General features: G+C 39.8%; 2 protein-coding genes across 11 annotated transcripts in view; one reads left to right on the top strand and one right to left on the bottom strand.

Annotated features, from left to right (window-relative positions):
• Window positions 1–23,087, bottom strand: part of C22H7orf50 (chromosome 22 C7orf50 homolog) — a 133,186-nt gene that overhangs the window by 59,958 nt on the left and 50,141 nt on the right. Inside the window, exon 1 of one of the 7 annotated variants that reach the window (XM_069810227.1) lies at window positions 14,557–15,494. The exons of 5 other annotated variants lie outside the window; for them this stretch is intronic. In XM_069810227.1, the coding sequence (XP_069666328.1) occupies window positions 14,557–14,595 (39 nt within the window). In that variant the 5' untranslated portion in view covers window positions 14,596–15,494. Of the gene's footprint in view, window positions 1–5,903; window positions 7,632–14,556; window positions 15,495–23,087 lie in introns of those variants that run through there. One more of the 7 variants, XM_069810226.1, reaches the window with a different exon arrangement.
• GPR146 (G protein-coupled receptor 146) overlaps window positions 1–23,087 on the top strand; it is a 55,670-nt gene that overhangs the window by 26,430 nt on the left and 6,153 nt on the right. The window contains exons 3-4 of one of the 4 annotated variants that reach the window (XM_069810219.1): window positions 11,965–12,072; window positions 21,235–21,701. The exons of 1 other annotated variant lie outside the window; for it this stretch is intronic. The gene's annotated coding sequence lies outside the window, so the exon portion shown is untranslated. Of the gene's footprint in view, window positions 1–11,964; window positions 12,073–21,234; window positions 21,702–21,953; window positions 22,137–23,087 lie in introns of those variants that run through there. 2 more of the 4 variants (XM_069810218.1, XM_009919350.2) reach the window with 2 other exon arrangements.

The following is a 23,087-nucleotide window of genomic DNA, read 5'->3' on the forward strand; positions in this document are numbered from 1 at the left end:
CTCTCGGCAAGTCGTTTCATCTTCTTCACGTTCTCCTATGTACAATGAGCGTAACATTTTTGTGCCCAGTGCCCATCTCCCCAGTGTTTAATTCCCAATTTAATATTCTAGTCATAAATGCACTGCCTCCCTTTGATAAAGTACAGTCAGTATCAATAGGTAACACTTTTAAAAAACTTATTTCCAACTATTGTGAAACAGGAGCTGAATGTTTATGGAGTAGTTATTTTTTATGCCAGTTTACCACAGGGCCTCTTTAGCCACAAGCTTACAGCCAGAGGCCCCAAGGCATTTTTGGGAATGGAAACTTTTTGAGTTCAGCTCTTAACAAATTTCCAGACTGCAGTATGTTTTTCATTAGTCTACATGGTGTTATAATAAATGATGCACTTCCTCTTTCATTTTATGATTTTTTTAAACATGCAACAATTTTTCTGTGTCTGTTTTTTATTACTTTCAATATACTCAACCACACTAATCTTAGAGTCTATGTATAAAGACAGAAAGGATATATTGAGTAAGATACCAGCTACAGCAAGACAAGCTTCTAGTTTAAATTCTTCACTGAAGGCCAATCATAAACCCATTACATGTATGCAGCTCCATGGACAGCCATCCTTTTAGGGGCCATTGTTAAAAAAAAAAAAAAAAAAAAAAGTCCGTTATCCCAAAACCTAGAGTTGGCCCAGAAAAGACTCCTCTAAGGTATACACCTGCAAGACACTCAACTAAAAAAAGTTTGATCCCATTGACCAGATACGAAATGTACAAAAACCTCCCTAAGCGTCCAGGTAACAGAATTACAAAAAGGTCTTTTTTTGCATAAAGACCAACCTGATACTTCTCTGTATAGTTTTGGTCTCCCCAGTACAAGAAAGCTTTCAATAAACTAGAGCAAGTTGAATGGAGGAACACCGAGATAGCCAGGGGGCAGGAACACTTGCCCTGTGATGAGATGCTGAGGGCACTGGGCTTGCTCAGGCTGGAGAAGAGAAGGTGTTGGGTGGACCTAACAACCACCACGTTGCACCTACAAGAAGCTTATTGAGAAGCCTGATTGAGGCTCTTTACAACGATGCGTGGTGGGATGAAAAAAGGCAACGGGCATAAGTTGAAAAACAAATGGATTCCAACATATAAGGGAATATCTATATTTTTTTTACCATTAGGACAACCAAGTGTTAGAACAGGTTGTCCAGAGATGGCACAGTCTTCATCCTCAGAGATTTTCAGGATCTGGTCTGATCTCATAGCTGACCGTGGGGTTTGGGCAGGAATTTGGAAAGATGACCTCCTAAGGTCCCTTCCAACCCAAATTATTCTATGATTGATTCAGGCCAGTAAAAAATAGTTAAGATTTTAAATACCAGAAACAGAATGCATCTGGAATTTATTCAGACTGTCTTTTTATTTTTTTCTCACTATCTATTATAATCATAGGCATATTGGTTTGCTAATACTGTGGTGCAATAATTTTTTAAAATAATCATAGAAAAACAGCTGTGGAGAGCATTTAACCTCAGACTCCCAATTTCTTAACGGAAATCTTAATTGAAATCTTCCACTGGTCGCTATAGCTTTTTGAAGCAAAGTTCAGACAAGAGAAAAGAGGGCAAACAAAGATTTACCTTAATGAGTTTTGGACATATAGTGACAACAGCCATCAATAAACTTCATAGTGAAATACCAGTGCCACAGTTAAAAGAGGTTTTTTTTTTAAATTACCTCAGCTGTCTTTCCCTGAATGCAGCTCATAGAGACGCTAGGTCTAATCTTTCTTAGGGTGAAGTACCATGATCCTTTGATTGTCACATTGGATTCTTTGTAACACGGTATAAACTGGCCCCAGCAAATACAAACGTACTTATAAACAGCAGGTAACAGTGACCCAAACAACATCCCAAATATTCTAAAACTAGCACTACAAACAAAGCATAGTGTAAGGGGAAAAGAGAGTTTCTTAAAAAAAAAAAAAAATCAAACACCTAACATTTCAGAATTTAAGTCTCTATCCTAAAAGCACAACTACCCACATTTAAATGAAGCCACAGTTCTTCGTGCTGTCTTGTCTTACCCAAAACTAGTTTGGTGAGCTCTGCAGGAGGTCAAAAGCAAATCAAAAGCAAATGCTTTTAACATAGCACTCTCAAACATCAGCTCTGAAATGTTTTCAAGGAATGTTCATCTCCTTTCCGGATGCATTTCCACACATCTTTGCTAGTAATTTAACTCAACACATACATAACACAGACACTGCAATAATTCAAGATAGACAAGATGAGCATGTCAAAAGAGTTATAATGCTTCTAAGCTCACGCAAGCCAAGCTCACTACCCATACTAGGGATTCCCTTGCATTCCCGTTCCATCCCGTTGGCTTGGTACATGTGCCACCTTCCCACCCACAGCCAATACTCTTCAATAGTTAAAATCAATGCTTATTATCACTTACTGCCATTTACCATACCCAGCTGAAAAAAAAAAAAAAAAAGAAAGAAAATACAAGATTGTCTATACATGTGTTTCAAGAACATTGGGGAGGTCTTTTGGAGAAGGAAAGCAGAGAAATTTGAGAAAGAATATAAACTAACATTAATGAACGTCAACTAAACTAAGATCAGTTTTTAAGACATATTATCCCAGCCAAATTCACACAGTTGGGGAAAAATATAGAAAATACATATCTTTCTATAGGGTATATACATCTGGAAATACAAACACTATTGCCTCTGCTGATCCTTCCAAGGAAGAGCAATTCTCTACTACATGAGAGAGAGAGATTTGTCTATTTTAAATATGTTTTATATATAGTTGATACACACACTTTTTTTTTAAGATAGCCTTTTATATTTTCCCTCCATACATAATTTTTAATAAGAATGTATTCCCAGGGGCTGACAGCATCAGGAAAACTAGGCTATGCCAACAAGAAGGGATTCCAGTCAAACATCATCATGTCTAGCATACTGTATTTCATTTACAAATCTTTGATTTCTAAATGAATGGCAGTTCAAAGTACATATTAAACACAGATACTTTCTGCTTATGTATGTAGAGATTGTTAGAGATTAAGCCACTTTTTAATTAAAGACTTAAGCAGGTGTCAGTTCGTGATACTCTTTGAATTTGGTTTAAACAGATACATGTTCCATGATTACCCAGCAGCACACTTTAAATACAAGCAGAATCAAAGAGATCTTCCTAAACAAAGCAAAGGAAAGCTCCTTTGTTGGATGGTTTGAAGTTTGGTACTAGTCATCTGTCATATACGGAACATCATATATTTAGTTGTAAAAAGCATTCTAGAACACTTCAAAAATAAACAAAAGCACTGCAAACAGCTATGAGACAGAACCCCAGGCCACACAAGACCTATTAATTTCAGTGGGGTTTTGTTCTGCCTCTATATATGCATCTAACTATACAAAGTTAATTTGCAGTATCAAGGCCTAAAACAGATCCTTTAAAAGCATTCTAGACTCAAATAACCAGAGCTATAAACATGGAAATGAAATTATTTCTAAGTAATTTTTCTCTCACTGTCATACTTCAGAGTGATAGCCATGTGAAGAGTACCCTGTTTCTCCATTACTCGAAGGTTCTTTATTTGCTTTTTTTAACGGAATTCCCGAGATTAAATTAAAGCCATCTGATGAAAATACCTTAATATTGACCTTCATATTTTGTTGTAATATATACTGAATTCGAGTGATTTCAAAAATTATCCTGGATGCTTCTCATTTCAAGATGTTAAATATTGCCTCTTATAAATTTCCATTACACATTGTCTGACAATATTTGCTGCTCTGGACTACATGAACAGGGTGGTGAGGCACTGGAACAGGTTTCCCAGAGAAGCTGTGGATGCCCCATCCCTGGCAGCGTCCAAGGCCAGGTTGGATGGGGCTTTGAGCAACCTGGTCTGGTGGAAGGTGTCCCTGCCCATGGCAGGGGGGTTGGAACTGGATGATCTTTAAGGTCCCTTCCAACCCGAACCATTCTATGATTCTATGAACTCACTTTTAATTCTTATAGAGGTAACAATAATAAAGTTTGTAGAAGTTGAGCACAGGTGACATTTTAGAATTTCATACTTATAATAAGTCCTTCCTTTCCAGGTCTAATTTCACATAAAGTGTAAAATATGGTTAGAACTGCCAAATGCATAAAGTCTTTCAATCCTTTTTGCCTGTCATATCATCAGTAACAGCTACCCTCAAACTGGTCTCCTAATCATCCTTTAAATGATGGCACTATACTTTAACATCTCTGCAGTGGTGTTTCATTGTCTTCAGGTGTCAGCTGTAAGAGCACACATGTAATCCCAGAATTTCGTAACTAGTAAATCACAAACTGAAGTCCCAAAGCCAAGACAAGGCCACTAGTAGAGCTGCGGGAAGAAAATAACAAGGGAGGCAGAGACAGCAATCTGCCAGCTGACTAGGTCAATGCATGGTGTGCAGTGGGTAGCAGGGAGGATGGCTAATGTGAACAGGGAGGATGGCTAGCACCAACAGGGAGGATGGCTAACGTGAACAGGGAGGATGGCTAGCACGAACAGCGAGGATGGCTAGCACGAACAGGGAGGATGGCTAGCACGAACAGGGAGGATGGCTAACGCGAACAGGGAGGATGGCTAACGCGAACAGGGAGGCAAGGAGCACAACTGCCAAACAAAGGACGCTGACCAGCTGGAGCTGTCATCTACAGGAACGAAGTACCAGCCTGCATCTCAGATGCTGGTTAATGGAAGCTACGGCATGACTGCAAAGGCAAACTTTAAAAACAGCATAGGATGATTAGCACGAAAGCACAATTCTTGGAGCTTCAACTGACCCTAAAGGAAAGGCTAAACGCTCTTGTAATAATCAGGTTTCCATTTTCAGATACTTTTTTCTACTTCTTTAGCATTAACTACAGCAATATTGCATACAGAGAAATGTGAAAAATAAAAAATGGTAGAAACGAAGACCTGTTTGCTTCAGCAATAAAGTACAAATGTGGAGTAACCACAAAGGCTTGAATCTCACAATAGGCACCAGTGCAACTGAGAGCTACAGCTGGCTCCTGAATTTTGCCAGATTTTTGTCTGGAGACAGGGTGAAGAATCTCCCTTAGCCAGGAAGGAAAAACTATTCAAGTCAGGTAAGACTCTTTTAGCAGCTACAGTAGGCACAGGTTATTATTAAGTGGATCTTTGTACGGCTGCTCCACCTCCAGCTTTATTTGCTGGGAGCTGGTTATGTAACTAACACGAGAGAAAATAACCATTTCGAGGTTGTTTTCCTTTGCAAGTTCTGGGCTGCCAGGAGGAACAGAGAATTCAAAAGCAGCTTCCCTTCTGTTGCTCTTTTGGGTGTTTCTCTTTGAAGTGGCACCCTAAGTGGCTGCTCATTCACCAGTTTTGTAGGTAGTCTTTAAAGCAATACTTTCCACCCTTCAAGCTTAAGTACAGAAACATACAATTAATTAAAGCAAGTTAGTGGTGTTATTATTTCAGCCTTTTATTTCTACTTGGTGTCAGACTCTAAGATGCAAGTCCTCTTTGTAGTAGGATTTCAGACACTCTGGAGAAAATGCTGAACTTCATAGACTGATCTGATATGGTTCGTGTAACACACAAACAATCTAAGAAAAGCATTTAGCTATCGCTTAAGGGAAGAATTCATTCTCAAAATCTACAAACAAAGAGTCAAACTCCACAATGGCTCTAACTACTTTGCAGTGCTACTGTGCTGTATTTAACTGATGGTTTAACCCTTTGTTCTGACATGCCTTTTTTTTTTAGTGACTTTTTTTTCGCCCAAAAGAAGAGTAAGCCTAAAATTAAATGTTATATGGAATGATTGCAAAGTAGACTGATTAGGAAATCTTTGTATGTTAACACACAAACGGACCGCTTACCTGCCAGATGGCTTTAATGCAACAAAAAATGCATCTAATGCTGCTTACAATAGTAGTGGCCAAACACCACATTACTGGTTTCCAAATATTTTCCTGGTGTGGAATGTTTGTAAACTATCCTCTTGCACTGCTGCCAAACTCCAGGAACACTCTCCAGGATAGTTTTAGTCCTCAACTAAAAAAATATCCCCACATTATTAAGAATTATTATGGAGAAAAGATTTCAGTGAATCTGTCCTAATATAAAGGCTCTCTCCCATTTCCACATAGCATGTATGTTGTTTATTTTCATTCTTTGAGCACAGGATTTTATAGCCATAATTACCTCATTTTCTCACAGTACAAACAGTCCAATTTTTATTCATTGAGGTCAACATTTTTGTTGCATTCTTCCTCTGTTTTTCTTCTTCCCTTTAAAATTTGCTATTAACAACAAGCACAATAGATTTATGCTATCAAAATACCTGTCGGAGTAGAGATTTATTAGTAAATTGTATTTTCAAATGAACATAGATCAAAAGTAGCAATATTAAAATGGACAGCTAGAGGAAATGATGTTTTAACTCCATTTCCATTCTCCACATCCTGTAAAAGAAGTAGTTCTTCAACCATGCAACCTCATCTTAAAAGATATTTGTGCAAGAATTTTCACCAAAATCTGGAAGGCTTCAAGAAGCAATGTTCAGTCAACCAGACTTCAGAAGATGGGAGTGCTTCATGGTCAGCTGGCTATGAAATCCTGCTAGCTAGCCACAGTCTTGAGCATGCAATCTTGCTGCTTTACAACTTTTTAAAAGGGTTTAGGGGTGGGGAGACTGCACCCAAGCATTTAGTAAGGAAGACAGTAAGGCCCCGGACTTTTTCCCTTCTTATACATCTCCTCTCCTGTTTCTCCTGTGCTGCGAAGTGAGCTGCAGTGCCTTCAGCCTGTCCTGTAGTCTTCCCCAAATACACCCAAGAGGGTTAAGGCCCTTCCTCCATCCCCACCACCTGAGGTCTGCAAAGGGAAGAGCTGCTGAAAACTTGGTAACAGGAAAAGGTCAGGAGCAGTGTATTATATTCTGTATGTTTGGATTAGCCCACAATAGCTAAATAAACTGATTTAATGTCTAACGACATTTTCAAACAATAGCTAATAAAATTATCCAAAGTATGCAGAGACAAAAGATGCACACAGATGCACCAGAATACATCTCTAATACATGCACACAAGCAATGATCTAACAGTGAATTTCAGCAGTTTGGCCATTCAAATTAGAGGTCAAATACAAAGAAGCCCAAGTTAAAAAGCCTACTGACTAGAAAAGACTCAAATACTCGTGCCTTGCCATTATTATTACTCCCATTTGTACACAACTATCAGTTTTCATCTTACGTTTTTAGCATAGAACCATGTTTTTGAAACAGAATCACGGTCTTTTCAAAACAAATAAATAAAAGGCATGCTACTGAAGTGAATCACAAGCTCTGAATACTTTTGGAAAGCTTCTCCGAATTAGCTGGGTTAGCAGGTCTGAGGGATTTTTGCTAAAACCACATGAAGATCCCGAGTCACGTCAGCAGAGGAAGGAGCTGCAATGGATCCCGATGGTATCGCTCCTCTCCCAGCCCGTTTGCCACCGACCCTCTGCTGGAGGTTCCCACTCCTGTAGCGACGGAGGTGACACACGGAAAATCACAGCCTTGCACTCATCTCAGCAGCTCGAGTTCACCGCGACGCCCCTTAAGAGCGCGCAGACCTTCGCGTCCCCTCGAACCGTCGGGGCCGCAGAGCATCCAGCTACCGCAGCAAGTTTCACCAGAGCTCATCTGCGAACGGCCCCTAGGGAAAGCTGGTTGAATTTCTCAAACCAGAGACGCTGGTTCTGAAGAATGAATGTATGATTAATGGGGTTGCAGCGCTGGTACAGTTGTGGTCGCCTTTTTAAAGTTTTCCATCAAAGTTCTTACAACCTGAAATATTGTAGCAGATTAAAAAATGAAAGGGACTAAAAGCTGCGCTCGTATAAAAGGCAGTTCTAAAGCAACTACTCCGAAATTTTCAAGTAAGTCTTGCTTACTTCAGCTGATTTGCACATTCAATTTCCATTTTTTTTTAAGTAATTACCAAAGCATTTTCAGGCATGTTATGACCAAATATGAACTTGCTGAATACTCACGCTGAGATAAAACACAAATAAGCAGTCCTGAATGAATCCCATTAATATCACATCTTGCTTCTACACTTAAAACAACAGTACTGAAAAATAAGAAGAAACGTCAGTGGGGACTGGCCGCATTCTGTGCAATGAACGAGGAGATCTTTGCCCACAGCACAGTCTTTTTATCATGTACCACCAACTGTTTGCACTCCTCTGAAGGTGCCATCATTTCAGCTCAAGATAAAAGTATACTGAGGAATATTCCGGATAATCCTTTTATATGAATAACTATTCTTTATAGACAATTTACACATGGGTATGAAGGGCCCAAATGTACACCACTAATTCACTAATGTCATAGTGATGCTTCAACAAAACCACTTCAGCTCATAAAAATAATATTCTGGCAACCACAATCCTAAATAACTACTTTCACTTTAACCTTGTGATTTGTTTAATCCATCTGAATCAGTAACTCTACCTAAGTCTAAGTTACTGCACAGAGCACTCCTAAAAGATGAACTTTTGAAAGTCACTGTATTGCCAAACAAAATTGAACAGAACTTCCTAGTTTTTGCCTTATTTAGCTCCTGTAAGTAAAAAAATATTATCAGAATTATCTATCAATTCATATCAGATGTAGCAGCATGTCAGAAACATCAGCACCTCAAACATATGGTGGCTTCATCATCTGAACTACTACAAATTATTCTGTAAACAAAACCCTGCACTGCTCGAATACAACTTTTATATTAACAAAGTTACTTGTAATTACGAACTTTAGGACTGTACATTAACTTCACAGAACCATCAACAATGAGAACTGTATTTGGGGGAGGATGGTCAGGGACCTGCCGTATTTAATTCAGCATATTAATCAAGCTATTAGCAACAGTATACTGCTTCTGAAAATTAAGCATGTGAGGAGACCCCCAAGGCTTCTGTGATCCCTGATGCTTAGTGGTGGTAAAGAAAAAATGCACTGGGTTATGTATGTGTTTCACGCTCATACTGGACTCCTATCCAGCTGAACTTCTACCGTGTGCACAGAAAAAATATCTGGCTTGTGTTTAAAGGTGTTTTAAGTATGGGCTAATTCTCCTGGCAGGTCACAGAAGAGGCTCCATCTTCACTGAGGCTGGCACTTGCTTACTTTGCAATGAGGCAGAGTTAAAAAACAAGTCACCAAAGTAAACCTCAAACATCCTTGTTCAGCATTTCACTCAGTCCCCTTGCAGCTGTCTGGCCAGGACTGAGTCTCAGCACAAATTCCCCTGGGTCTGCCACAAGAAATACCTGTGCAAGATCTGCAAGAACAGACATTGTTAAAATTTGGACCTTTTTGGTCAAAGTATGACAGTTTCCTCTGCCCCACAACTACCCCAAGTTACTCCAGACAATCAGGGACAAGTGATACTTACAGAGCATAATTGTGTAGGTGATTATAGATCTTTACATTCAAACAAGCCTTGGGGAAAGTGTGCTAGACAAACCCGACCAGGATAATGTAAAAACTATTAGGTTGTGGGCACTGCAAACTGAAATAAGTGATGGACTGGCGGGGCCTGTAAGAGCAAGCAGCCACCTCTATAAAACCAGGAGAGCACCAGACTTGAAGGAGCCGCGTTATTACCTTCTGCTCTCCCGAGAGACCGAAGCAGCACTATTCCATCTCCCAATCTCTGCATTTTTCTCCTGCAAAAAGCCTATATGCTTAAGTTTATGAGGTCTGAATTGCAAAAGGAAAGCACACTTCACCTTAAACTCTATGCTCAACTGTCACTAGTATTTTATCAAATGTAAATCAACACAGTTTGGGGGTTTTGCTCTGTGTTTCAAAATATAAACCATACCTAATGGCTTAACCAAATGAGTGATAAGCATAAAATATTACAAACCATTAAAAAAAGGAAAAAGCATAATCCTGGGCTGCCCCACATCGTCTCCTCATAGAAATATTACTTCTGAGATTAAAGAAGTGCTTGTTTATTTAACAATTTGACCAATGTCCAACAATAGAACATTTAATGGAAAATATTAACGTAGGACCTACAAACAGAGCTGCTATGTTATAAAGATTGTAAATAGAGACTTGGGGGTTTTTTACTTTAATATAAACAATAAAAGCTTAGCCAAAAGGAACAAAAAAAAATAACTGAACTAGGCGACAAAAAAAAAATAACTGAACTAGGCAAATACTCCACCTGGAGTACTGCATTCAGCTCTGGGGCCCCCAACATCAGAAGGACACAGACCTGTGGTGCAAGTCCAGAGGAGGGCCACGAAGATGATGAGAGGGCTGGAGAACCTCCCCTATGAGGACAGGCTGAGAGAGTTGGGGTTGTTCAGCCTGGAGAAGGGAAGGCTCCGGGGACACCTTGGAGCAGCCTTCCAGTACCTAAAGGGGCCTACAAGAAAGCTGGAGGGGGACTTTTTACAAGGGCACGTAGGGACAGGACAAGGGGTAATGGCTTTAAACTGAAAGAGGGTAGATTTAAATTAGATGTAAGGAAGAAGTTCTTTACTGTGAGGGTGGTGAGGCCCTGGAACAGGTTTCCCAGAGAAGCTGTGGATGCCCCATCCCTGGCAGTGTCCAAGGCCAGGTTGGATGGGGCTTTGAGCAACCTGGTCTAGTGGAAGGTGTCCCTGCCCATGGCAGGGGGGTTGGAACTGGATGATCTTTAAGGTCCCTTCCAACCCAAACCATTCTATGACTCTATGAAATACTTAGATTGTAAATACCGACAATCAAAAAAGTTCCCAGGCATTAACCCTAGAGTCTATCTTAGAGTCCTATTGTGAAGTTCTAGCTTATAAGATACTGTAAGAATAAAAACAAGCAAGTAATGGTATAAAATAAAACACACATGTATTACATACACTAAAGAAAATACACATGCTACATACCTGCCTAACATGAATAACAAATTCTTCATCCATTTTAAGGGTCAACTCCTTTTTACTTGATAAATAAAAGCATATATTACACTTTACTGCTTTGGGGAGGAAGGAAAACACATAAATTAGTACTTCATTACAGTTTAAAAAGGCAAATTATTTAAGGACTATTTGTATTCAAGCTAAGTAGACAGAATCATATTACATGCTTTTTATTCAAATGGAAAGAATTTACATTTACCTACCATCTCATTAAAACAAGATGATATAGCAGTAGCATTTTCCTTAACTCTTTTTTTTTTCTTTTAATTAAAATGTTCTTTTTGAATGCTTAAAATAATTCTGAGGTTTACAGTAAAGTATTTTTTAAAGCCTACATTGGCTCTTTTTCAGGTCTAATGTTGGTTACTGTCTAAACTCTCCAGAGACCAAGTGGATGTTACAGGCTTTTGCTAAATAGCATTGTTTTTCAAAGGCGGGAAGGGATGTGACTCCTGACAAACACAGCTGTGATGAGTAGCTCCAAAGAAAATCAAATTTTACTAACATAATATTTTTGTCAGTTTGGCTTATTTTGCTTTGAGTTTATTACTCTGTTAACATGCACAGCTTTGCAGAATAGTACTCCTATAGTAACAATTCTTTTTTTTTCATACCAAAAAGCTCTCTCTGTTCGAAGCAGCCACTATTTGTCTGCTGTTACGTAACTATACCAAAGGTTGAACTGTTCTCGAACCACAGTAATGTCCTTTCAGTTTGTCCTTTCCAAAAATCGACCCCTAAAAATCCCTTTCACAATTACGAACGTGGTACGCAGAATAGTCCTTACGACAGGATCAGGCCCCCTGTTTTTGCAACAGCCCTCTGCGCCAATACCAGCGTGCAGCTGAAGCTTAAAGGATTATGTGCATCTATGTGCAGGGGAAGTCACGTGTATACACAAAGTTCGGTGCCGCTACCGAGGGCAGCACAGCGGCATCAGCGGTCTTTTTCTAAGCTCTCCCGTTATTTCCTCCTACTAGAGAGATGAGATATTGGAGTTTCTGCTGAGCTCACTTTGAAAAGGGTCTGACTTGATGGGCAAAATGTTTCTGCCAACCATCAAGGAACAACAAGGCACTGCCTACCAGGTGAGATTTTAAGAAGTTCACCTTTTAGATTGTGTTTGGTTTTTAAGAGCCTAGAAACAATTTACATTAATGCATATAAACCCTGAATCAGTGAAAATGAATAGTGCCATTGTTAGAAACCAATGTTCAGTTTTTAGATAACAGTTCTTTAGGAAAAATGTCATTGTTTAAATTTGTCATGCTCCTACTTTTTTCTGGTTGTCCAAAGGAAAGTTACAGTAGGCTTTTTCTTATGCATATCAATTTTTATGCTCTTGCACATTAGGCTGGATTTGTCATTTACTGTATCTTTACGTACTAAGTATGTGCTTTTAAGTTTTTTATTAATTGCTCTGAATAGATGAAATGTCAGTTTTTCTGTATATTAAATCTAGAAGTATAACAGTATAGCCAAAGTATAGCAGAGGAATTGATCAAAAGTTAATCTAATTAGTCTTTAATAAAGCAAAAAAGTTCTCAAACTGAGACACTTATGAATCTTCTATTCATAGCATAATAATAAAACACACAGCAAACCATACTGTGAAATATTACTGCAAAGCAGCTAAAAGACACAGCAGTAACTAATTAACTAATTAATCACAATTAAGCTGCATTTTCATTTATATTATAAAAGAAGGTAAGCCAAAGGCAAACTTCAAAGCACCAAAAATTTCCTAACTGCTTTCAGCAGAAGCTTTGAATAAGCAGAATGACTGCTGTCCTTTTCAGCCTCCATAAGCATTTTTAACTACGCTAATCACCATGATACTTGCAAATCTGTTTTCTACTCTACTTAGCAAAAGACCTACTTTCCTTTAGGGCTCTGTCAGGTGCACTCTATGCCCTTTTAATATAAATATTAAAGCAGCGTAAAAAGGCAGCACCCTATTTCTCGTGCCAGCATCACATCCTTCAAGTACTTGACTGGCCCCTTCATTTAAGTCAAAGCAGCATCCCATGGATTTCAACATAAGTTGGACTGATTCTGAAAGGATGAAAAAAAGTTAATCAAATGTCTGGACAAAGTGATTCATGTGAACGTCTATGTTTGTGATCTGCACATCAGAATGATTCATTTGAACTTCTGCGTGCAGGATCTGAACATCAGATAAGAGTTTATCAGAATACTCTGCATATTTTCCACAACAGCTAAAACATGTAAGGCTCATTTAAGTGAAGATAGGCTAGTAGGCTCCAGTGACCTCCCTACAAACTGCGGTTTACTGTTGGTATGCACTCTGTGTCTGTGTGGGCTATGTAAAAACAACCATTTATCAATCATTACTAAGAAGCTGGCTCTGTGACAAACTAATTACTCCTCAGGTTTCCACCCATTAGCACAGGAGGAAGCAGATTATAAATTTATTTTATATATCAAGGCTCTATACAGCTCCTGCAGTAACAAAATCTGCTACATAATCATGCTTTCTTGCTGTGGTGTGCAAGATTTTTAAACATGTGTGTACATACCAAGGACACTAAGAAATCTTTAAAAAAGAATCTGTTCAAATTAAAAAAAAAAACCAACACAGTAATTGCTGTATGGCATGTGAGTCAATACACTGCAATTAGTAAGCACTAGTATTTATTTCAATGTCATTTATTTGGCTGTAGTCCCAGGAATTTGTACAAATCCTAACCATGGCTTCCCAAAATACTGTGGATTGGACAGAATGTGCGTAACAGGTGGCTACAGGTAGTGTACTCAGGGTATAACTTCACAGATGTTTTTGTAATGGGAGACTTCAGGTTTAGAGAGTCCTGGTTTATAGAGGTCCCAGACTCCTTTCCACATTTCTTCCCCCAAAATTACTTTTGGGTTTTTTTGCCCTTGGAAACATTTGCCCAGCCTCATAGTGGGCTGGAAAAAACACCACCTGTTAAGAATATCTAAGGAAGCATCCCCCCACACACCTGTGAAAGTATGGCCAAGGACTCAAATCAAATCATCAAATACTTAAACCTGTCACACTCTTTGCCAGCATCCTAGAACAGAAAGTGCTAAAGGTTATTACTGGCTTTTTCAAGTTTGATGGAAGGGTCATTCCATACATACAGGTGCAATGGGGAGCCTTGTAAGAAATCAAGATTATTGGCAGAAAATTTTGATGAATAAGGGGTAAAAAAACCCTGTCACTGATAAAGTGGAGTGGGAGTGGCACATGACAAGCAGTAGATGGAAAAATCGGAACCCATCCATATCAGTAAGAAGCCTCTTAATTTCAAGCCCCTGGTAAATGAAAATTCCTACTCCAAATCTTACAGTCTAATAATAGCCACCCTTAGATCAGAATTAATATTATATTAGCCCTCCTAGAATGTAAAATTAAAATATTTTATTCAGACATTATAAATGGAATAAGATGCAATCAGTAAATATGTAAGTTCATCCAAGAGGCAGCTAGAAAATGATATTTCCTTCACCAAGCAATAGAAATTAAAAGCCACAAGAGTATCAAGAACAAGATGTTTCAGACTTGTGAAAAGTTATCAGAAAGATACCTGTTTATCTTCAACGGATGTGACAAATTTTGAAGTCATTTCAGCCTTAGCGCAACTCTGCTGAGGGCCAATTTTCCCCTTCAAACTCTAAACTCAAACCAGTTTTATACTCATTCTTATAAATGTTATCTGAGAAAGAACTATGTTGGTATTTTTGCATTTACTGGAAACCTGGTCCCTGCAGCCTGAGTCTGTTTCACAAGAGTTTCCTACGTGGTCAGCATGATGGCTTGTTGATAAGTCACCGGGTCAGCTTTCACCAATGTTTCTAATAGGAAATGGCATTACATTTTAGTTTCCAGGAAAACTACCATCTGTGCCTCCTGTCAGTCTTTGCAGTTGGCAGCAAAATATCTGTGGGGAATGCTTTCACACTGCCAAGTTTCAGCAACGTTCCCTGTCACAAGTCCTAAGCATGGGTGAAGCTAACAAACAGCGGGTTAAGATAAGAGCTGCTGTTTCCACCCTGCCAACGCAACGAGCCAACTCATTTAGAGAGTGATTCCATCAGAGTCAGTGTACCTTTGATGCTCCGTCCCTGGGATAAAGTCAGGCTGCGATATCTAGAATAGGGATAATTGCCATTAATTTTGATTGGCAAGAATTCGTCTTCTTTACTGGAGTGATGCTGATTTACGTGGACCAGAAGCACAATGTTCAGTTCATATACCTTCCTTACCTGGAACCTGAGCAACTCCAAAATGCTGGAAATGCAGAGATCTAGCCACTTGCCATCTAGTAAGAGGTACAAATGATCTGTTTGCACCTATGATCTAAACAAAAATATTAGCTAAACAAAGAAATTTACAAAAAAACCCTGTCCTGTAATTTTAGATTTTCTCAAATATTTAGGCGGCCTCAGCAGAAAATTTTGAATTTGCCTCCATGATCTGAAGATCTTTACATAAAAAAAGGAACGTATAAGTTTCATAAACATTTTTTCCCCAAAACCAGTCTTAACTGACTTGTTCTACAGTTTAAGTGTCTGTAGATACTGGGAGGAAAGAGACCCTGTAGTTAAACATTGATGATTATCATATAAGGTCGATCCTTTAATGAAATCACCCACCTAGTGTATTCAGTTCCTTAAGTCAGGAAAAAATGAACTAAATACTTTCATTACAAACAGCGGGACAAAGTGTATCTAGTGTATAAATCTACTAAGTCCCAGCTACTCTGAACATCGACATCATGATAGTAGGAATGCTTTCTGAAGGTGTGTGTAATCCTTGTGAGATCCATTGAGTTGAAATATTTCATATGAAGAGAAACCACAACTTACATTCAGTTTTAAATTGAATGAAAATATTTGCTACAGTTAATGGGCTTGTGTGCTCTCCAAGAAGCTGAAACTGCATGTTTTAATTAAGTCTTTTGGTTACTGTGGCTCACCAGTTATAAGCATAGTGGAAATTCTGCCACAGGTTAAATTTTTTTAAATATTTTTTTCACCGAATCAGTTAAAAAACTGAATATATATAGCAACTTTCAATCATCCTGATACTGAATTTTATTTAAGTTTGTTGCCACTTAGTTTTAAAGTAGAATAGCTGCATCAAAATCAGCTTCCAAGTGCTCTGAAAACATGGACCAGGAACCGCAGTAGTGCTAATGGGCTGTTCGTATTCACCACTCTGAACGGCACTGTCTGCTCTGCTGATGCTTAAAAGCTGTCACTTCTTGTATTCCAATTAGTCAACTTTACAAAATCCAGAACTCCAAGCATCTTATGAAGCCTATTTTCTAATATTACATTCATTCTAATTATTCCTGTTATTTAATACACTCGTAAGTTACTGGAAATGAATACGAACACTAGGAAAATTACAGGGGGTTTATTTTGCATATAACTCCTTTTTTTAAGAAGAGTATTACCTAGTGGATATTTGGGTATCTCAAAACTGTATCTCATTTCAGAAACCCAGTCAGCTAAGGCTTGTAGACAAATAAAGGTAACCGCTGCATAAATTCATTCTGCCTGATGGAATACCCTATCTTTAGAACTGCACAAAAATAAGATATTTCACTTTTTGCAGCAATGAAATCTTAAACCACAACACACCTACGATGTATTAAAAGCTGCACCGTTCACTCTCTGGTGAATCCTTTCTCGCTGTGCATAAATGTTAAAAAAGAAAAGATATGTCAGGTTTTCCATATAGAGGCTCTTTTGGAATTCAGTGATAAAGCTAAGTCAGGAAGAGGTGGAGCAGGAGACCAGTCACTCTCATCTGATACTGGGACACTGAGAGAAGTTAACAAAACATGATCGAGTTTATAGAGTTAACCCGTGCAGAGCCCCCAGTGCAGCTGCTCCTGAGCAGCTGAGGAGGGCACAGCCATCGGCAACCCAACTCCTGCAGAGGCTCTATTACAAAGAAATAAACAGCATAAAAGGAGAAGGATTTATCTGGAGTGGCAGATAGCATCTGTGTCTGAACATGGGACTCCTTCCACACAGATCTTTAGGGGCCTTAATGCCGGACTATCTCCTCTCTACAGAACTTAGTCTCCCCATTTTGCAGGAATTTAATTTGCCTCTTCTACCCCACAGCACTTGGTTATTACAACCTGCCAGACCACTACCACACCACCACTTTTTAACAGATATAACAGTCTCTTAAAAACACACTGGGGCAGTTTTTATTTTGGTTTCCAGAGTAGTTGATCTTTTTTGTCTGTCTTTATTGGAGTGTATTATCTCTTCTCATAAGGTTTAAGCTGCTTAAAAATTGAGGGGGGGGGGGGGGGAGAAAACAAAGCAAATCCAGTTATCTGTTTCACACATGTTGTTTTGAGCCATCTTCTATGAACTGTGAAGACTGAAGAAATTTCTTCAGTTCTAACCTAATATACACAGAATGAGCATCGTGAAAAACAGTTGCCATAACCTAAAATCAAGTTTTTCTCTCTTTCTTCCAAACCAAAGGAGAATCTGAACTCATTTGTTGATGTTTACTGATTTGTGACAGCAATTTGCAGAGACTTACTTCTGACATGGCCTTACACAAACTCAGATTCCCAAAGAGATGAACAATCTAAATAGAAACAAAGTGTGCATCTGACATTGTTAATAGTTTTATATTATATGGAAAATTATTAGAATAATAATAATAGTGATTGTGATGTAAACAAAAGGTTAAAACAGGAACAAAAAAAATTGCATCTATTTAGTAGGTTGCTAAGAGGGCAGGGGCAGTAAGCAGATTATCATGGCACAAGTGGGATTTGAATGACCAGGTAGCTGCTATACGGGTGACTCACCACAAAGGTAGTGCTTACAGAATGGAAGAATAAACAAGTGACAAGTGGTTGCCAACATCTGTGGAACAATAAAAAAAGTCACCTAGCAAGTGAGAGAGAGGCCCACAGGAAGGAGCTAAGTTTTGAAGTGCTCTGAAGACAACATATATTCAGAATTTCTGGAAAAGCAGAGAGTGAGCAGCCTCAAAGGATGACCAAAGCAAAATGCGAAAACTGATTTCAGAACCATGAGTATCCCTGTACTCATTCCACTTGTAACAAATACACCCTTATTAGTTCTTGAAAATTCAGTTTATATTGTTGACTCAACATGCCTAAGAACAGCCCGAGATGTCCCACGGGAAAGTAACAGAGAAGTAAGAAGGGAAAGAATGCCATACTTGGAAACCCTGTGATACGTCTGATATGATATCACGTATGTGTCATATGAGCAAATGATGATGGGGGCGCAGCATTAACTGTAATAGAGTCATCAGGGAGAGATAAAGAAAAAACAAGGGCCAGGCAGATGTGGAAAAAAGTTTTTTAAAAAAATGGGGAAATTTATGTAAGCATTTATGTCTGGACAGGAATAACACTGGACTTGGACCAAGGGGAGGCAATAAGCTATAAAACTGGAAGCAGGCTCGCAGCACTCACAACTGTGCAGAATTAAGCAGGAGTAGGCAATAGTTGGGTGGTATGAGTCAAAGGGGTTTTTTAAAGTTTTTTAATTAATGTTATGCTGCTACTAAAGCAAGTTCATACTCCAGAGGGAATGGGTTTAGAAAACCCAAACCTGAGCCTAATGAGGAGGGTAAAACCAGTGAGACCAGGAGGGTGGGCACCTGCTCTTCCCATGAGGTCACTCACCAGGGGTGGCAAACGCCTTGCTCCCTCTCATGGGACCAGGGACAGACAGTGCTACTGTAGAAAGAAAAAAATACCCCTCTTCCAACTGACCTCCTCTTGCTTTTTTATTTGCACGTTAAAATTAAACATCCAAGACAGGGTTATAGTCAATGCTATTTTATATCAATTACTCTTGTTATTTAGTCATGGCTTCTTTCACATTATATTGTACTGAATTAACTACATTATAAAATGGAACTGATATCAATTATAAACATACCGCCTGCCAAACTGGTCAATGATTGCACCACAAAGACATAAATGATAGGGTTGGAAGGGGCCTGTTTTTCAGCCCAGCACCCAGTATCAAGCAGGATTTTCTTCTCCACTGATGTTAAAAGCATTTTATCTGAGCTGTATCATTACATTATAAACAGCAGCAACTCAGCAACTAACTGCATAAGGAAAGTATATTCTGAAACCTATTTGCCTGCACTGCTGCATTTTTTTCCCCTCACATGCAACCTGGGCAATCTAGTTCTCTGTATATCCAGCCAACAAGTCTTCGGTTAATCCCTATGGTATGTATATAAGCTAGTAAGCCTAAAAAAATGTCATGTTACCCAGACTGAGAGGTAAGAGCAGTGCGACACTTCATTTTCTCATACTTGAGAGTTCAGAGTGTGTTCCCCTTGAGGTACAACTAATTGCAGGTATGCTGTTTTCCAGAAATACCAATCATCCATTATTTAAAGTTTTAAGAAATAATCCATAAGTAATATTTTGCATGACACTTTCAAAAAGCACCTTTCAAACTCTGACGAGTAGCTGACAATCTACTAAGTCGTGGTTTATGCATATATGCAACACTCCTGGCCAAGCTTTTTGGTTTTCTCTGTCTTGATCTGAAACAAACCTGTGCAGTCCAGCAAAACTCTATGTAGCGCTCAGCCTTCCCCTACGCAGTAAGTATCCTCGGGTTTCAGTCTCTCTAGGAATTAAGAGATCTGTGGAAACTGTAGAACACCTGATGAAGGTAGGATTCTTAGGCCTGTTTAGAGACTTGCCTTGTTGGCAACAGCTTTATTAGCTATGCGTGGTTTATAATGGTATTGCAGCTTGTGAAAACACATATTCAGAGGTCAGATAATCTAGATAAGACCTCTTTCACATATAGATGACAGGAGAGCAAGTAGACAAATCATTTATTGTCTAAACAAAAAAAGAGATAGGGGTGCAGCTGGATAAAGGTTTGGGTTTTTTTAAAGTCAAATAAAATAATCAGCTCATAGAATGGTCATGCTTGAAACTGTTAACCAACCTGCTCTGCAACTTAGTGCTGCATTGTGAATGAAAATGTCTGAAAAAACCAGACTGCAGCTATGGACTCTGTAATACAACTAAGCAGCACTTCGTTTTTTCTCATTAATTAAAGTTCATTTTATGCATCTTTTCTAAAATAATCTTTACCACCAAGTGCTCTTAACTTTTTCTACAGTGTTGGAAGGAGTTTTTCTTAAGCACTTCATGCAAATTTTTTGTCTAAATAAAACCACTTCCAACTTTTATGACATGTAATGAAATTGGCTTTCAGCCAAGTATCAGAACTCTAAAAGTACCTCTACTGCTACCACCTTTCCTACATTGCTACTTCTGCAATGAACTCATGATGATTAAAGTCCTTCTGCAGTTTTGAGGCAGCAAAGACTTGATGCCACAGTTTGTAACACAGATTTATCCATAGCACCTATGCAATTCTGTCTGCAGACTATGTATCAAATGGGAACATAGGAATTTTCTGCCATCTAGGAGTTGCAGGGGTTTTACAGTATCCATAATGAATTGTTAAATACAAAGCTAGAAGCACAGACCTTGCCTAAAAAAAACAAACTGCAGTCAGATAGAGAAACTCAACACAAACTGAGTAACCATTTTTAGTGCTTCTCTGGTATTTATTCCGTAAACACCTGCTAAATTTTTAATTGAGGGATTTTTCATTGGTGCTTATTTGCTACGGAATAAAGCTTCAGAATCTCTAAATAGAAGACAAATTATTTTGAAAAAGTAAGGCAGCTCTCGGTTTTGGTTGACGATCAGTTAAAAACATATTTTGAAGGTAGTAACTTCAGTTCATTAGTCTGAGGAGTTTCCATGCAAAAAACAGACCAACCACAGTACAAAATTCAGTATGGGATAAATGATCAACCTACAGTTCAAAAAAATCTTTCAAGAAATGATCCATTTTAAAGGCGTCGAGAATATAGACGCTCACATCCCTTAATTGCCAGTGACACGCAAATACCCTTTAGAACAATCGTCTTTTCAACTTTTCAAAAAAGGCAACAGAATGGAATCCATAATACCATCCCCAAACGAGGCTCACGTCGTAACGCCCTTTCAGAGCACCCAAACAATCTCCAAATTAAAGGAAACTCTTCTCCTCGCTTGTATTACAAGCTGGCTCACCTTCGCAAGCGGCAGAAGCACCTGCGCGCTTCGCAGCACGATGATTTTTAAACACCGGTTGTTTAGGATGTAGGGCCTGCAAAAACGAAACCTCAAAGCTACGCATTCTCATCCCAGGTTAAAAATACAGCCACGCTCTTCAACGAGAGCCGCTGATTGCGCTCGCAGGGAACGGAGCGGCCTCTCCAGCGTCCCTGGAGAAGCCCAGCCGGGCTGACGATACCATAACAAACCCCTATATTCGAAAGAGTAAATCTGAACCGCAGAGCCTAAACCCAGCCGGCTCCGAGCGCTCGCTCCCCTCCGAGCACAGCCTCTCACTTCTGGAAACTGGCTGTAAACAGGGAAAGGGAGGGGCCTGCCGCCTGCCAAGCCAAGCAGAAACTCGTGAGTAAGTTCCAGGGGAAAAACAAGTGCAGCGCGGCAGGCAGGCCGGCCGGCCGAGCAGCGCGCTGCCCGGGCGCTGCCGAGGGGCCATCACCATGCTTTCCAAGGGAACCCAGCCGGGGCTCGGCAGCCGGCTGCCTGCCGCGGAATCGCCGCGTAGCGAACGCCCGGGGAGCCGCGGGAAACGTGACTCGGAGGTAAGCGGCTGGGCAGCGCCGCGGGGGCCGTGGGAACGGCGGCGGGGGGAGAGCGGCGGCGGGCAGGGCGCTCCGCCCGGCGGCGCTTCGCGGTCCGAGCTCGGTTTTCGGTGCGGTGCAAGCGTAAAAAGGGGAGAGGAGCCGGGGAGGGGAGGCGTGAGGGAGGGCTGAGGCAGGGCACGGAAGACGGGAGGGCTGCGGCGTTCGCTTGCGCAACGGGAGGGAGCCGGGGACGGCGAGGCGTCGGGCTGGGGAAGGGGTGGGTTGAGATCGATCGAGAGCAAGAGATCCGCATCCGAAGCATCGGGAGGGCTTGGGCAGGCACGGTCTGCTAAAGGAGACAAAACTTCCTTTAAAATGGCAAAAGACGCGGCCCGGTGAGAAATGCTGAGCCGGGCCTGTAGGGCACAGCAGACAGGTTCAGTGCCTTCACAGGTAAGTGACGATTAAAAATGGGTCCTTTCTACGCGAGTGGCAAAGCCACCTCACCTGGTCGTTTAGAAGTCATCAGCAGAATTTCTTCGGATTTTAGTTCTGCTCGTTTCGGAGGTAAGTTTTGTAATTTCATGAGATGTGTTTGTAAGTTTTGTAATTTCATAAGATGACTATTGAACACAATGAATTACCTGCCATTTCCATCATTAAAACAGAATTGCCGTATTTCACTGCAGTTAGAGGATGTAAACAAAAAAAAGAGGTAATTACTAAAAACACTCCTGAAACCAGACATCCCCCTGCTCTCTAAAATATAAAGCATGGTAGCAAAGACTGTTGATCTTCTGAGACAATATACAGGCAAGTATTCTGCGGCTGATGTAATTCAGTCTGGAGTAATCAAAGCTACATGCTTAAGGATAAACCTACATAATGGAATTACGTGATTGTATCCATGCCTGTGCTTAGTCACCCTTGCACTCACCGTAATGCATGCATTTGCAATATCTGGTTCCAGTCGGCTGCTTTGGTCGAATCAAGTCATAACAGTTCAATGAGATGTGATTTCGGTTGCCTTCAACTGTGCAAAATAGCTCTTCTTTTTCTTTCTTAAAAACTTAAAACAACAGATGCTTCCTGAAAAGAAACTGGGTTGTTTTCAGTGCTCAAAAATAGTATGAGGATTGAAGGACAACATAAAGATACTATACTTTCTACTCATATGCAATACTGTAGCTAAAGAACTGATTTGAGAAAACAAAAAGTAAGTTTTTCCACAAAGGTGAAAGAAAGGTTTGAAAACAACAGAACTGCATCTTGTGCTGCTGCCACAGAAGGCACTTCTCTGAGGAAATCCAAAATATGACAGTGGAATAAAAATTTGTTTGGCCAGCTAAAATTACTGTATTTTCAACCTGTTTTCTGGCACGGGCTATGGTATTGAGAAGAAAA

This window comes from Haliaeetus albicilla, chromosome 22 (genome assembly GCF_947461875.1).
Source record: "Haliaeetus albicilla chromosome 22, bHalAlb1.1, whole genome shotgun sequence".
Classification (NCBI taxonomy): Eukaryota; Metazoa; Chordata; class Aves; order Accipitriformes; family Accipitridae; genus Haliaeetus; species Haliaeetus albicilla.